The 14,359-nt window shown below is 40.6% G+C and overlaps 1 protein-coding gene across 1 annotated transcript; it reads right to left on the bottom strand.

Annotated features, from left to right (window-relative positions):
- Positions 1-6,826: 6,826 nt before the first annotated feature.
- On the bottom strand, positions 6,827-14,359 carry SUMO2 (small ubiquitin like modifier 2). Its single transcript, XM_049812590.1, has 4 exons — positions 14,103-14,359; positions 12,210-12,341; positions 9,062-9,133; positions 6,827-7,508 (listed from the first exon to the last, which is right to left on the bottom strand). The coding sequence occupies exons 1-4, from the start codon at positions 14,121-14,123 to the stop codon at positions 7,446-7,448; spliced, it is 288 nt and encodes a 95-aa protein (XP_049668547.1). The 5' UTR covers positions 14,124-14,359; the 3' UTR covers positions 6,827-7,445.

Genomic DNA, 14,359 nt, shown 5'->3' with positions numbered 1-14,359 from the left:
ATAGAGGCCATCAAGGCGTGGAAGGTGTTCGCACAAGGCTGCTGTGGCATCAGAAGTTGGCTTCAAGGAGGATAGACAAAGCCAATGGCCTGAAGAGACACGCAAGGCTGGTGTGAAATGCTGTCATCTCAAAAGTCACGGTAGAATAAAATAATTTGCAATACCAGAGGATTTTTGAGCAGTGGCTTATTCCATGAAAATTAGGCGAGTCCCAGAACATTTACAGTAAGTGGAGTACAAATTTGGCCCAGCAACACTGCTCACTTCACTTGTGTCTTAAAAACACAAGGCTGCATGCTTCTGTGCTGTGTATCTTCCACCAAGTGCCGGCACAAAACTCATACAGCACATAATTTAAAATTACCAGATGTTGGCTGTTGACCTATCTGTCAAATCCACCTTTGATTTGGTGACTGGGAGCTTCCTGAACTCCCTGCAGCTTTCAGACACACAGATGCTTCCTTGATCACCACAACTTTTACTCCAAAAGTAATGTGTCAGGACCTCCCACTGCAAATGTTATTTTAATTAGTACTTGCGTAAAGGAACAAGAAGGGCAAAGGAAAACCCCTATGTGTTCTATCCATTCCTCCCAGTTTGCACTAGTAAAAGCCCTTAATATCCCCAAAACACTTTTCTCTAGAAAATACTTCTTTTTGGTCTGGAAAATACAAGCTTTTATTTGTGCTCCTTCAGTCTATGTATGAGTATCTATGTCATGTGTCTGAATTATCACCGGCCTTTAATAGTAACACAATTCGGGAGGAAGCTGAACTGCTAAACCTACACAAACAGGACCACAGTATTTTATTTTTTCTAATCTAGGATCTATAAAAAAAATTCTTGTTTAAAAAAAAAAAAGGCCCAACCACTATTTACAACCCCAGGGAATTCCCTGTCACATCTTTCTAGAGGTAGATTAAAGGGAAACTTTAAGTAACATGACACAGTTGTTTTAATTCTATTATCCCTTAGGCTTGGGCATTACTAGTCAAATGATACCTACTTGCATACAGGTAAACAGCTGCTCTCTTGGGAACTTTCAAAGTATTTTGTCATCTAAATGCTTTTTATTCAAACCCACAGAATTTGACTCTTAAATTTGTACCCCTGAGACATACAGAGCCATTTTTAAAATTCAGTATGAAGAAAAACCCGTTCCCTCTGACAAAGCTAGTTTTAACATGCAGCTTTAACATTCTAAACCTTCAGTACTTCCAAGGGACCCCACTGATCTCTCAGACCTGACTGCATCATAGTCTTTAAATAAAAGCTGCTTTGCTGATTATTTACCCATAACAAGATGAAGGGGTTTATGAAGATGGCTACAGAAACTGGGCTCACCATCCTTCCCAGGATGATGACATTTGACAAGAACAATTCTCAGCAGCTGTTTGAAACACTCAGACACCAAACAATTCCACCTGTTGTTGAAATTCAAGCAGCGATGAATGCAAAAAGCATCTGGAAGTCTGAACAAGACTGCAGGAAATGCAAGGGTTAGGCAGGGAGAGATACCACTGGTTTGAGAACAGCCTCAGCTTGGTCATCCTCCCGTGACCAAGGGTTTCTTCTTCACCCCAGTCTCTGCTACTTACAGCAGTCACAAAGAGCATTCTTTCTTTATTTCAAGCACATTGTACAAAAAAAGAGGTTTTGACTCAAGTCTTGTCTTCTCTTCTTCCCCTAATTCATCCACAGCTGAAGGTAAAGACTAAGCATCAGCTAATAAATAATTCTTGTTAGTTAGATTTGCAGCTGTCAAAGACTTTTGCATCTGAAGCAATGCATGGTGGAAGTTCAGTGGAAGACTGGTGCCCTACAGACTCCACAGTTTGTCCTACCAAGCAGGTGCTGTAGCTTGCAAGAGTTGTGAAAGTTGCTTTGGTGCCTCTTTACATTTTCAGGAAAAGTATGTAACACTAAGTTACTATTTGGGAAGGAGGCTTGAATCACAATGTACAGACTCCTCTCAAAGCTGCAGAGATGTAGTTTTGAACAACATAAAAAGCAGAGTGTCCAATTCGTGGTGCTGTTCTTGTCTGCGCATCTAGCATTACCAAGTCTGAAGTATACTCCACAGCATTGTTCCTTAGTGGAAAAAAAGACAAGCATCACTAGAAGGCGAAGTCAGTGTCCTCAAAGTTCTCCTTTCATTCCACTTTTGTCCGAATTTGCTTGAACTGTGAAGTTTTCTTAATCAAGTGATCCTTCAAGAGCCCTTGCAGGGCATCAGATGTGCTTTAATGAGATCTGTGGATTGGATGCTGAAAGTGGGGATATCTAAACCACCCAAACCAGCACAAAATTCTTCACAAAGGCTGTCCTTTGCGTCCACGTCCCTCCAGAGACTATTCCTTTCCTAAGGAGCAACACCTATTTACTATTTATTTGGGCTTCCCCCACCTTAGTCTTCCCCCAGTGCTCCAAAGTCATCCTCGTATCACAACTGTCAAAACCTACAGCTCTTCCCATAGTCCCCATTCTTACTGCACCTCCTCACCAACTCATACACTTCTGTTGTCTTTGCACAGCACCGCTCTGACCTTACTTCGGGGATCAGTGCTGACAGCGAGCCACTGCTTTCATAGCATCACTAGCCCTACTTGATCCCTCCCGCACAAGCTGAAATTCTTCAGAAGAGGAAAACTCTTCCCCTCAGAGGGGCTCAAACCATTTCATAAGCACCAGCTGGGCCTCCCAGCATCTCCATGTCAGAATAAGACCATTAGTCCCATGCTACTAGTGAAGAAACCAGGAAATCTCTGTAATTCAGCATCTTGAAGGCCAACCAAAAACAGCAAACAGGGATCAAAATCCAGTCTTCCATCTTCTATTTATCCTCATACTCCTAACCACCAGGGAGAAGCACTGTACTACCAATGCATTCTGACACCAAGTACAAAAAAGCAAGATAAATTAGAGGATTAAATTATTCACTATCAGAACACATTCAGTTTCGCAACCGGTTAAGAGCCAGAATGAACAAACCTCAACAATCCAGAGAGTGAAATGTATTAGATTACAGTGGTAATATAATTAAGAATAATTCAAGTTATTTAAATGCTTTTACATTGTCTTTTATTACTCCACAACAGTCCGTCACACCAGCTGATGCAAGCATACTGAGAAGTGGCCACAATCTAAAATTCTAATAAAAATCCTTCAATTTATTGTTCACTTTCGATTTAATAGAAGATGATCAAGGAAGCATCTAGTTTTTCATTTTTAGCTTTGAAAACAAATTGTTATTCCTTAGAAATTCAATTCCTTCCAACTGGCTGAAGCATAGAAAGTATTCTTTTTTTGTGCCAGTCACATTATACCTTTTCATTAATGTTGCAGTAATGGTCACAATAGAACCAGTATCCAACAGACAAAACGACAGCACTTAAATTACATCGCCTGACTCAGAAGTAATGAAGTGAAGGTACTAGAAAGTAATATTCTTGGAAGAGAATAACCTCGTTTTGACCATAACCTTTGCAGAGAGGCTATATCTGGTTTGATATTGTAGTTATCTTGAAGCAGCAATTATCTTAGTACTACTTTAGGGATTTTTCTTTTGTTGAGAACACCTCCATATGCCAGTACAAGAATCCCTCTCACATTACCCCTTCAAGTATTTCCTTACGGTTTGGGCAGTTTAGCGTATTCCATTTCAGAACAGCGTTGCACTCCCAGAACCCCTTTTGAACCAGCATCTCAGGCCACTTAAAAGGGCTCTTGTGAGGATCTGTATTAAGTGGGCATTATCCCCATTGTTCAGATAAACTAAGGCACTGATTTTCAGGTGTTAACTCAGGGTCCCACCAAAACCAGCTGTGCTTTCAATCTGTCAGTATCTCCGCCATACATTAATAAAAATGCCTTACCTGAAATGAACAGTTTTGGTTAGGTCTTTTTAAATAATTGGAAAGCCAAATAATGCTTAAGGTTGCGTCCATTCCACCAACTGAAACAGAAACTGTCTGAGGGACTAAATAGCCAGCATACACTGAAGGCAAGGTCTTACCAGCCAAAAGAACTTGCTAGAGTATTGTATCCAATTACAATTTACTCCATTCTTTTTCTTTTAAAAAACCATGAGAGGACTATTAACTAAATTGCATGGCAATCACTTCAGAATACATTACTTGAAAATTGTGGGTAATAATACAACTTGCCCAGGCTCTTGAAAGATCCCAGCTGTTTAACAAACACAAAAAACTTACCTCCCAACTATTGTGACAAAATCTCTTTGCCCAGTTTTCCTTTATCCTCCAACACATGGACTTCTAGTAGTCCATTAGGCTACCAGTGTAAACCCAAGAATCATTACAAATCAAGCCAGGCCAAACAGCAAACTGAACTCTAAATAATTTGATCCAAATTGTTTACAGCCCTGTACTTCATACCACTCCTGAATCATCACCCCTAGTAGTAGCTTTCTTAGTGATGATGAATTCACAGCAAAACCACTTAGGTCCCAGCACACAGGAATCAACAGGTAAATTCTCTAGCAGCAGAGGAGAAGTACCAACAAGCAACAAGTTCTGTCATAAGGAGAGTATTTGCAAGACCATGCAAGAAGAGTTCTAAAAAAAGTTTTTTAAAAAACAGGTTAGTATTTCTGGACTGCTGTGTACACAAATACATTATGCATCAGAATGTGCCAGTCCACTTAACAGTTCACTACACTAATGGAAATAAAACATTTGAGACTCTTAAGGAACTAAGTTACTTAAAATCTTTGAGTTTCTTGATTTTTATCTGATCAAGGAAGCAGCTCTCAGAAAAGACCATTTTATCAGTTTTTGATTGCAGTCACCATCTTACATAAACACCATTCAGCACTGTTAGAGGAATTATTTCAGAAATATGAGAAGCAAGCTCAAGTGAATAGCAGAAAGATGTTAGAAGTGGAGAAATTTAGGTAATCAATGCCTCTCCATTTTTTTAATAGCCTGTTGCTAAATACTAGAGGAAATTTCAATTTATGCTTAATTAAAGTGTATTTCCAAAGCTGCCACATCAATTCAAAGGTACAAAAGCCCATGTTTTTCATTTTTGCACAGGGGAATTTTGGTATGCTAATCAAAATTCACGTTAAATAGTCTCATTCTATTAATGGAACATTATGTTACAAGAATCCTGCACATAAGTTCATGGCAGATGAAGTACCACTCTACTAATTCAGGAAATTAAGACATTGTTTTTGAAAGCATGCCATTCAGTACCTGCCACTTGACTTGTATTGCCTCAGGAAAGAAAAAATAGTAGGCAAGACACAGCAGTGAATTTTGTGCTTCAATGTCTTAAGTTGGGCTCAAAAAAACCCTGTATTTAAGGAGACCTCACCCTTTCTTCAGAAACTAGAGCAAGTCCAAACATCTTTTTTGGCCAAACAAGATAAAGACAGCTTTCTCCGGGGAAAAGTTTTGGCATGACATCAAGTTGAAAGAATTTTATATACTGTTATCAGAAGTCTAGCCAGGTTGAAAGCCAGAGATTCTAAAGCCAAAGAGGAAAGTATTCCACGTCTGACCTATGAAAGGTGTTGAAATATATTCCCTTCACCTTTTATTTTGAAGAAGTTTCTTCCAGGCCTTCATGAGTTTGGATATGAAAACATTTGTTCACGAGAGAGAATTCCAACCTTGCAATATACCACGTAAGTCTACAAGATACATACCAGAATAAGAAGTAGCCTGCTTAGCAGTAAATTTCCTAGAACTAAAACAATGGCATACAGTAGATTACATCTTTCAGCTACATAGTCAAAAGCAACTGTAAAACCAGCTATTTTTCTTATAGCTACATTAGGTGCAATTAACGTAGTATCAAATGTGTTAAAATTGTGACAGTCAAATAGATCATTGTCCACCAGCTAAATGCACAGACCCATCATTTTGCCACAAAGTTAAAAGAATTTCCAGATCCAGCAGGCACAGGCCTAGTGTGCAATAATCACTTCTCGAATTAGCTATTACAAAAACTACCACCAAAAAGTAAGCTCAGCTAACAAGTTAGTACTTAAAAGAGCATTAACTTACTGCAAACACTACAAAATATTAGAACATTCCTAGGACATCAGAGAATGCTTTGGGGCTGCTGAGTAGACAGGCATGTAACCTTTCATGAATGTCCATGAATTTCACTGCAACCTGTAAACCTCCCCAGAAAACTCAGGAACAACAGCCTTGTGGAAAAGACTCATGAAAAACATCATTGTCACTAGCTCCCTTTGGTACTCCAAACCTCTTCCCCTTTCAAGCAGGAACACCACAATGGTAAAGCAGAGCTTGGAATCTACACGACCATAGCTATACACCCAAAACCAGAACTCAGGTTTTTATTTTTGCTTTACATTTCCAAGCATCTCCCATTTGATACCACGGTAAACTGAATGATTAACAAAATTATTTGCTCTTTGTAACTTAATGTTTACATCAAAAAGCATTCAAATACAGAGTTTTAAATAAGCTACTGTAACAACAATATTGATGCTTCTACTAAAAACTGACAAAAAGATCTCAACCCAAGGGCATTAGTAAGTAGTCCAGTATTTTGCAGTTTGCCTAATCAAACGGTTTTTGGCTTAGCAGAACATACACACACACAAAAAAACACCAAAAGAAGAGAAAACCGACTTATTTCCAGTTCAACTACGGACTGACTGAGAAGTCTCAAGGAAGCCTTTCATTTTCCAACAGTCTTCTGACTGTAAAAGGGGGATTATGCTTACTTACCGCACAGAAAGCTGAGAACCGAGAAGCATAAAAAGCTGCAGAGAAAGGAATAAGTGCTGAGTACTATTACTCCACAGAAAAATAAAGAAAACTGGTTATTTTAAACAAGAAGTTTATTTAAACAACAAGACGCTTTACTTGAAGGGAAAACTATCTAGGATTTTTTTTTATTTTTTTTTTTTTTTTTAGAGTAATTTACCCCTACTTAGACAGAGATTGCTCTACATGTAACAGCTACGTACAAAAAAGTTATAAAATTGTCCTTGGTTTTACAATGATAAAAGAAAAACATTGAAATTATCCAATCAAACAAGGTATGCAAGGTTTTCGTTTTTAAACAGTGAGAGCAAAATAACTTACTGGAATATAAAGATAAAAGTAGAAGGAGCATGCCACTAACGGAGAAAGGGGCATTTTCACAGAACCAGTTTGTTTTCCCACCCCATCTCCATTAAATGTTGATCAAAACATACCATTGGCCATTTAGTTAAAAAAAATATGCATTATGTCTGTGCACATACACCAGTTACTTTATGTACAATAGAAGGAATAGGAAAAAAAAAATCAAAGAGAGAAGAGAGAAAACTATACTGCAGTAGTCAGGATGTGGCTGAACCAAGTCTCATTTTTCTAATTGTGAATGTGTCGCCTGTGGGAGCACAGTTCTGGAGAGGAAAGTAGCAGGTTCTTTTTTTGTGTGTTTGTTTGTTTGTTTTAGTAAACTCCTCCTGTTTGCTGCTGGAACACATCAATTGTATCTTCATCCTCCATTTCCAACTATAGCAGAAAAGAGAAAAAAGGCTTTCAACTCTTCTCAGATATCTACTATTGGCTGGGTTGTTCTTACATTTCCTATCTCCATGTTTACTTTTTACGCAACTTAACCAGCCCAGCCCTGCTCCCCTCCATCATCATGACTTTTTACATTTAACTTACTTCACCATAACCCAAAAGCAAAGAAATTACATGGAAAAAAAAGTGCCAGTCAACAGCTGTTGTCCTAGAATGAATTTTAGTGCGTAACTTCAGGGTGCACTGTATGACTCCTATGGAAAAATCAGCATTCATAATATTTTAATTCTGTTGCCTACTTTGCTATTGCATCTTCTTTCTCCTATTTACTTCCTCAGTTTACCTTAGGACATTGCCACAATTCCACTTTGTTGTTGTTGTTGAAATGTGCAAATGGCTTCAGCTACAGCACTAAAGAAAGCAGACTATAATTAAGGGCCCTAGCCCAATCAGGCAGTAAAACCAAGTATCAGCAAGCAGAAAAAAATTAAAAACACTTTACCTAGTCAACCGCATAACAAACTGCCAATGAGGAACAGCAATACTTGATTGATACAACTCTCTTTTCACCGTAATTTTTACAGTTGATATTCCTGGGATGTTAATGTTACCTACTGACAAAATCTGTACCAAGACTGAAGGAGCTGCTATAACTAACGTTAAGTTATATTTCTAAACAGTCTCAATTTCTGCTCCAGGAAAACAACCTGGTCTATGGCATTTACCGCAGCTATAAATAGACTGATCCTTAGCTTCAGCATAACACGGATGGGGAGAAAAGCACCCTGTTGCCTCAATTATCAGTATTCCAAGTTACAAAGTTGCATAGAGAGGCATATTCTTTGGAGCAACTGCTAAGAAAATACAGATCTACCATAAGCCTTCTAAAACCAAGAGTCCCTTATTTCATAACAAGTGGTTCTGAAAAGCATATAAAGCTGTATCACTTGGAAAGGCTGATTAAACACAGCTATGTGGAGCAGTACAAAAAAATACTCAAGAGTCACAGTGAACCATTCTGTTATTGGAACGGCTTTCATTTTAACTAATTACAGACAACCCAAACTTCACAGTATTCATTAATTTTATGCTGCTGAAACAGAGCTTCAGTTTACAAATAACAGAAGATGACTTTTGTATTACAAATGCAAGTTTGCAAACAGGATCTTTGATAACATCCTGGCAAGCTTTTATAAAAAAAATAAAGCCACTGCTTCAGGAAAAACTCAATTCTTAACTTACCGATTCTTATCTCAGAGTTGTGACTCAATAAAGTGAGTTTTACAAGACTCACCATCTGTACACTGTACTTAATTTTTTTTATTTTATTAGTGATACTGACTTACTATTCAAAACACTCAAGAAGTCTTAGATTCCATTTCCAGTAATTCTAAACTAGTTATACCCAAATAATGGTAAAAAGGCTCAAGTTCTATCACCAATATATGCAATTACACAAGTATTTTATATGAAACAGAAGCATCTACTCCTGCAGCAAATTTCAAATACAGTTCTTTGGTCTTGCTTCTGTTGTTTACCTGTGCAGGTGTGTCTGTTTCATTAATTGGCTGCCCATCGAACCGGAATCTGATTTGCCTCATTGACAACCCCTGGACAAAGAGAAGTGACACAAAGGGAAGTAAGCCTGATGTAAAAGTACTCACAAGTTTTCTCTTGAACTTATCACTGGAATTGCAGCACGATCATTAAAAGCCACCATTCATAATGCAAGATACAGTTTTCATACTCCCTTCATGCACTGTCTTTAAGGCATTTCACTACAAGTCCTTGCAACCTGTTTTGTATTAAAAATTGCACTGTGTCCAATAACTAATAGAAGCAACAGTGCCCCCACTGTAAGTTAAAGCAATTTCTAGTACACAAGCCTCACCCCAAAAGCCAGGATTTTTATAGTGCTTTTTAATAATAATTCACTTAAAAATTAAATGCAACACTTGGGTTAACAAATGTCAAACAGTAATATTCCATACTCCTTTTTGATCTTGCCCCAAAGCAAAGGTATTCTAAAGTATTTTTTCCAGAAATGCAATTACCATCTATTAGTCTGCATCAGAAAAGAGTAGGCAATGGTAACTTTTTGACCTTGAATTCCCATTAACAAGAAATCAATGGAACAAAGTTTTTCCATGCACAGCTGGAACTTTCAAAAAAAAAAAAAAAAAAAAAAAAAGAGGAATCTTCTACTTCCAGAATCTACTGAATAGTATTTCCAACTAGCATTTCTACCACACAATAGTCACTTTGCTGACCTCTTCCATCCCCAGAAGACTACTTCTCATTCTTGCTTGAACCAATGGATTAAAAAAGATAACTAAAGAGCAACAATCCCTTTGACTAATAACATAAGCTTCAAATTCACAAGTTAGTTTCCGAAGGTATTCTACAGCACACTACATTCTGCAGAGGAAGATGAATGAAGTTTGAGGCTACAACCAGAACCAAGAACATTGGTGTCTACTTCTTTCCCAGTTCTATCTACTCTCTCTCTCGAGTATCTAAAAATACAAGAAGTCTAGTTGGTTTTGAAGTAAATCCAATGTATTGCATGGTGCTGCTTTGGCATCTCTGAATTGGAAAAGCAACCTTCATTTAGCCATGCAAGAGCAGATGTAACACACAAAAGAAAACTTAATGTAGTAATTATTTTTGAGAAGTTGATTTGTCAGGAAAAATATTTTAATAAAGAATACGAGTAAACTTTTTGGTAAGACTTTATAGTTCACAGCAAAACGCCTTCTCTAGCGTGACTAAGATTCTGCAGTGTTCACTCAGAACATCATCTTAAGAAAACCATGTGGCTAAGTGTCATGGCAGCAACACATTTTTGCACAGCAACATTTGGTTTGAGCCATTTTCTCTGACATTGTGTTTCTTAAAATACGTATTTCCTATTCCAAAAGTGTTGGTTTTTTGCAGGTTCCTGACAACTTTATGAGCTGAATAAATGCTAGCTGAATAGCCTTCATCTTCTAAATGTATCATTCAAGGATTAGTTACTTCCATTTTAGGTCTACTACATGCAATACATGATTTTCATTCTTTAAAGCTGCTAAATTCTCTATTATACGCAGCTTCCACCTCTCCAAAATTAAACCTGAAGTCCACAGCTTAAGGATTTTAAGATTGAGTATGCCTAGTTCAGAACACAAACAAAATCTAATTTTTAGAGATATGCAGAACAAATGCTTTTAAAAAAAAGTTTGAGAAGTAACCACCCAAGAAATAAAATTAAAGACAAATCCATCTCCACAGAAATATCCTTTCGATACCTACTAGCTTAAAAACAAAATCAGAAGAAAATCTCCCATTCAAAAGATGTATTTTTTTTCTCTCCAACTGACACCTGCGTTTTTCTGTTGGTTTGGGTTTTTTTTTTTAAGGCAGATTATAAATTTAGGCAAAAAGGTTTAGATCCTTACTTTTGTTTGTGTCCAGGTAACCGAAGTATGCATGGTACTTCTAAAATCATCCTTTCCAGGACTTTACAAACAATTAACCAATCCTCAAACTCCCAAAAAGACAGATATAACTGCACTTTATGTTTGGAAAAAGCAACACACAGTGATTTACATAGTATAACATGAGTTTGTACAACAGAGGTAGGAAAAATGAGCCCACAGCCTCAAGCATTCACTAATGTATCCCCAGAATACCCATACAAGAACGTATTCACATGTTGAATAAGAGCTGATTTTCCCTGTCTTTATTCATATCACTATCCTATTGCAGCAAAGGGTAAACCGAAGAGGTTTTACCACTCTGTATGTGAATTAGAGTTTGTTTTTCGTGGTGGTGAAATAGTTACCTCAGTATTTTATACTGATTTTTGCATGCTATTGTATCACTGAATATTTGTGTTTAAAAAAAGACCCTTCCCCAATTCCAAACACTTTTGTAGATATGGAATCTTTTAAAGGCAGACATTCATTAAAAAATCATGGACAGCACAGACAAAATTTTCCTAATCAAAAGCTTCAGAATAAAGTGTTAAATAGCACTACTGTTATACAGGCATTTTTAAAACTTGCAATAGCCACCCACGACCTACTAGGTTGGCTGCAGTTGCCATTACACTAGCAAAGTACATTTTTTTTGTCCCTCGGAAGATTAATTTGACAACTAGGCCACAAGAGAAAAAAAGCTCACCATTAAATGTACAAGTTCCTTCTCAAGCTAGACATTAAACAGCTCTAAACCCTGAAATACTCATTGATAGTCTCTCATCTCAATACAATAATACTAAGCTAATAAATGAGAAGTCTATGACCAGACCAAGAACTTACTCAGAGTTATAAAAATACCTCTGATTATCACTCAACTCTCTATCCTAAGTTCATACTGCCAGTTCCTAACCCACCCTTTTCCATACTGGTATTTTTGAGCAGTAGAGTAACAGTTGCCTCCCAAGAGCCTACACCTGTAATGCAGCTTTCAGAAAGATAACAACAGATCTTTATTTTACTCACTTCCTGTCACAACCCTGTCAGTCCACTCTATAACAGATCCTAAGAACAATGCACTTTCCACAACACAATTAGTTTCTGTTAAGTCTTTATCATTTTGCATATTTACATAGTTTAAAGACTTTACTGTCTTCATCTATCTCTATGGAGATCACCTCTCCCCCAGACACAAGTTCTCCTGATGATCATACAAGAACCATACCTGTCGTTCACAATAGGCTTTCATTAGTTTACTAAGTGGTGTATGCCTCTTAATCTTAAACTGCACCACAGACCCATCTTGCCCTGCCACCTTCAGATTAATGTGGTCATTGTTTTCAGTCTTCACTCCTTCCTGTTGAGGAAAAAAAACAACACTTTTTGAAAAGGTATGAAATAAGAAGTTAACATTTTACCAAAGTGCAACAGGTCATTAAAAAGGAAGAAATAAAGATAATATAGCTGTTTACCAACTCAACACTGTGAATTAGGAAATAAAGGTCAGTACTTTTTATTTAGAAAAAAAAAAGGCCACACACAAAAAAACCCAAAGCCTACTAATATTAGTTGTCATTCTTGAGATTGGTTAAGATGCAAAGCAGCAGTGAAGACTTACTAGGCCAGTTGCTTCACAACAATTTAAAAAAAAAAGTTATTTCTATCAAGGGCATAATAATATGCAACATTACAGTTCCCAATCAAAGAAATAAAGTTGTTTATGTTATAACTATGATCTCAGCCACTAGCAAGTCTCTTTCTTGCTATATCTCAAACTTTTCCAGATCAGTCGAGGTACTTCTTAAGAAAACTTCCAAGATACTTTAAAGGACTGTATTTGAAAAGGTGACATCATCTGAAAGGAACCAAGCTTTCTCCTTCAGAAAGCGTTTAAGTAAAAACCCTCCTAAATAAGCAGTCCGATCCTCTCACTTCCATTAGAAGCCACGCGAAGAAATTGCAGAGAACCAACTTTCAACTCCACTGCTCGTGTTCTGATCCAGAGCGTTAACAGCAGAGGCAACGAGAAGATTCAACGCTACCCAGCTCCCAGGCAGCACCCGCTCCGGAGGTGCCCAGCAGCATTTTCATCTTTGTTTTCTTTAGGAGAAGCAACCCGAGGCCAGAGAAGCAACGAGGGTGTCGGATGGCCCCGGCTGGGCTGCGGGTCCCCGCCATGTGACAGATCCCCGCACGCCGCGCTCCAGGCCACGGCCCCGACGCACCGGCCCGCCGCCTTTTATTATTTTCTGACGCCTTCAAACTCAGTTTAAAAATACAGGGGGGAGGACGGGGGGGGACGGCCCGACCCCCAAAAACAAAAAAAACGGCGGCGGCGTTGGCTGGTTGTGGGTTTTCTCGCTGTGGTTGTTTTTTGTTCGGTTTTGGTTTTTTTTTTCAATTCCTGCTGCTGTAAAGCGAAGCTCCCCTCCGCCCGCAGGAGCCCCCCCCCCACCCCACCCCGGGGCAGCCCCTCCCGCGGGCAGGGGAGCTGGGGCGAGAGGCAGCACAAAAGGGGCAGGGAGCGATGCCCGCCCGCCCGCCCGCCCCTCCCGCGGCGGAAAGGCCCCGGCGCGCTCCTGCCAGCACCGTATGGGAAGGGGCTGGCAAGTGCCCCAGCGAAGGGCTGGATACGAGCGGGGATGCTGCGCCCGAGCCAGCCCCAGCCACCGCCAGCCGCGCAGGGGAGGCCGGATCCGGCCCCGCGAGGAGGAGGAGGAGGAGGAGGAGGAGGAGGAGGAGGAAGGCAGCGGCAGCAACCGCCTCCGGACCTGCCTCTCTCCCCGAGGAGGGCGGGAAGGGAGCCCGGATTCGCCCCCCTCGGCCCCCCCCTTTCCCCGCCGCCCTCCCCGGGGATCCTCCGCCCGCCCCGGGAGGCTGCGGCCCCGGCCTCCCTCCCCCGGCGGGGCGGGAAGGCGGCCGCGGCCTGGCTGCGCAGGAAAATGGCGCGCAAAGCCGGCGCGGCGGAGCAGAGGCCGTTGGCTGGACGGGGCCGGGCCCGCGGCCGGGCCCTGGCCTCCCGCCGCCGCCGCCGCCTGAGGGGCGAAGTGAGGCGGCGGGGGCGAGGGAGGGAGGGAGGCGGAGGGGGGGGGGGGGGGCGGGAGGGCGCCTGCCTCACCTTGGGCTTCTCGTCGGCCATGGCGAGTCAGCGATGTCCGGGCCACTCCGAGCGCCTCACAAAGGGGGGGAAGAAACGACCGAGCGCGGCGGAGAAGAGAGGAGAGAGAGAGGGAGGGAGAGAGAGAGAGAGGGGAAGGCGGGGGGGGGAAGGGAGCGCGCACGCACTGCCGCGGGGCCGCGCCTTGCCCCCGTGCGTGCGCGCGCCCGCCCCGTCCGCCGGGCTCTCCCCCGCCCCCCCCCCCCGGCGCGGCCCCG

Source organism: Accipiter gentilis, chromosome 10 (assembly GCF_929443795.1).
Source record: "Accipiter gentilis chromosome 10, bAccGen1.1, whole genome shotgun sequence".
Taxonomy (NCBI): Eukaryota; Metazoa; Chordata; class Aves; order Accipitriformes; family Accipitridae; genus Astur; species Astur gentilis.
Note: the sequence above shows the minus strand (reverse complement) of the source record. Positions and strands in the feature narration are given on the sequence as shown.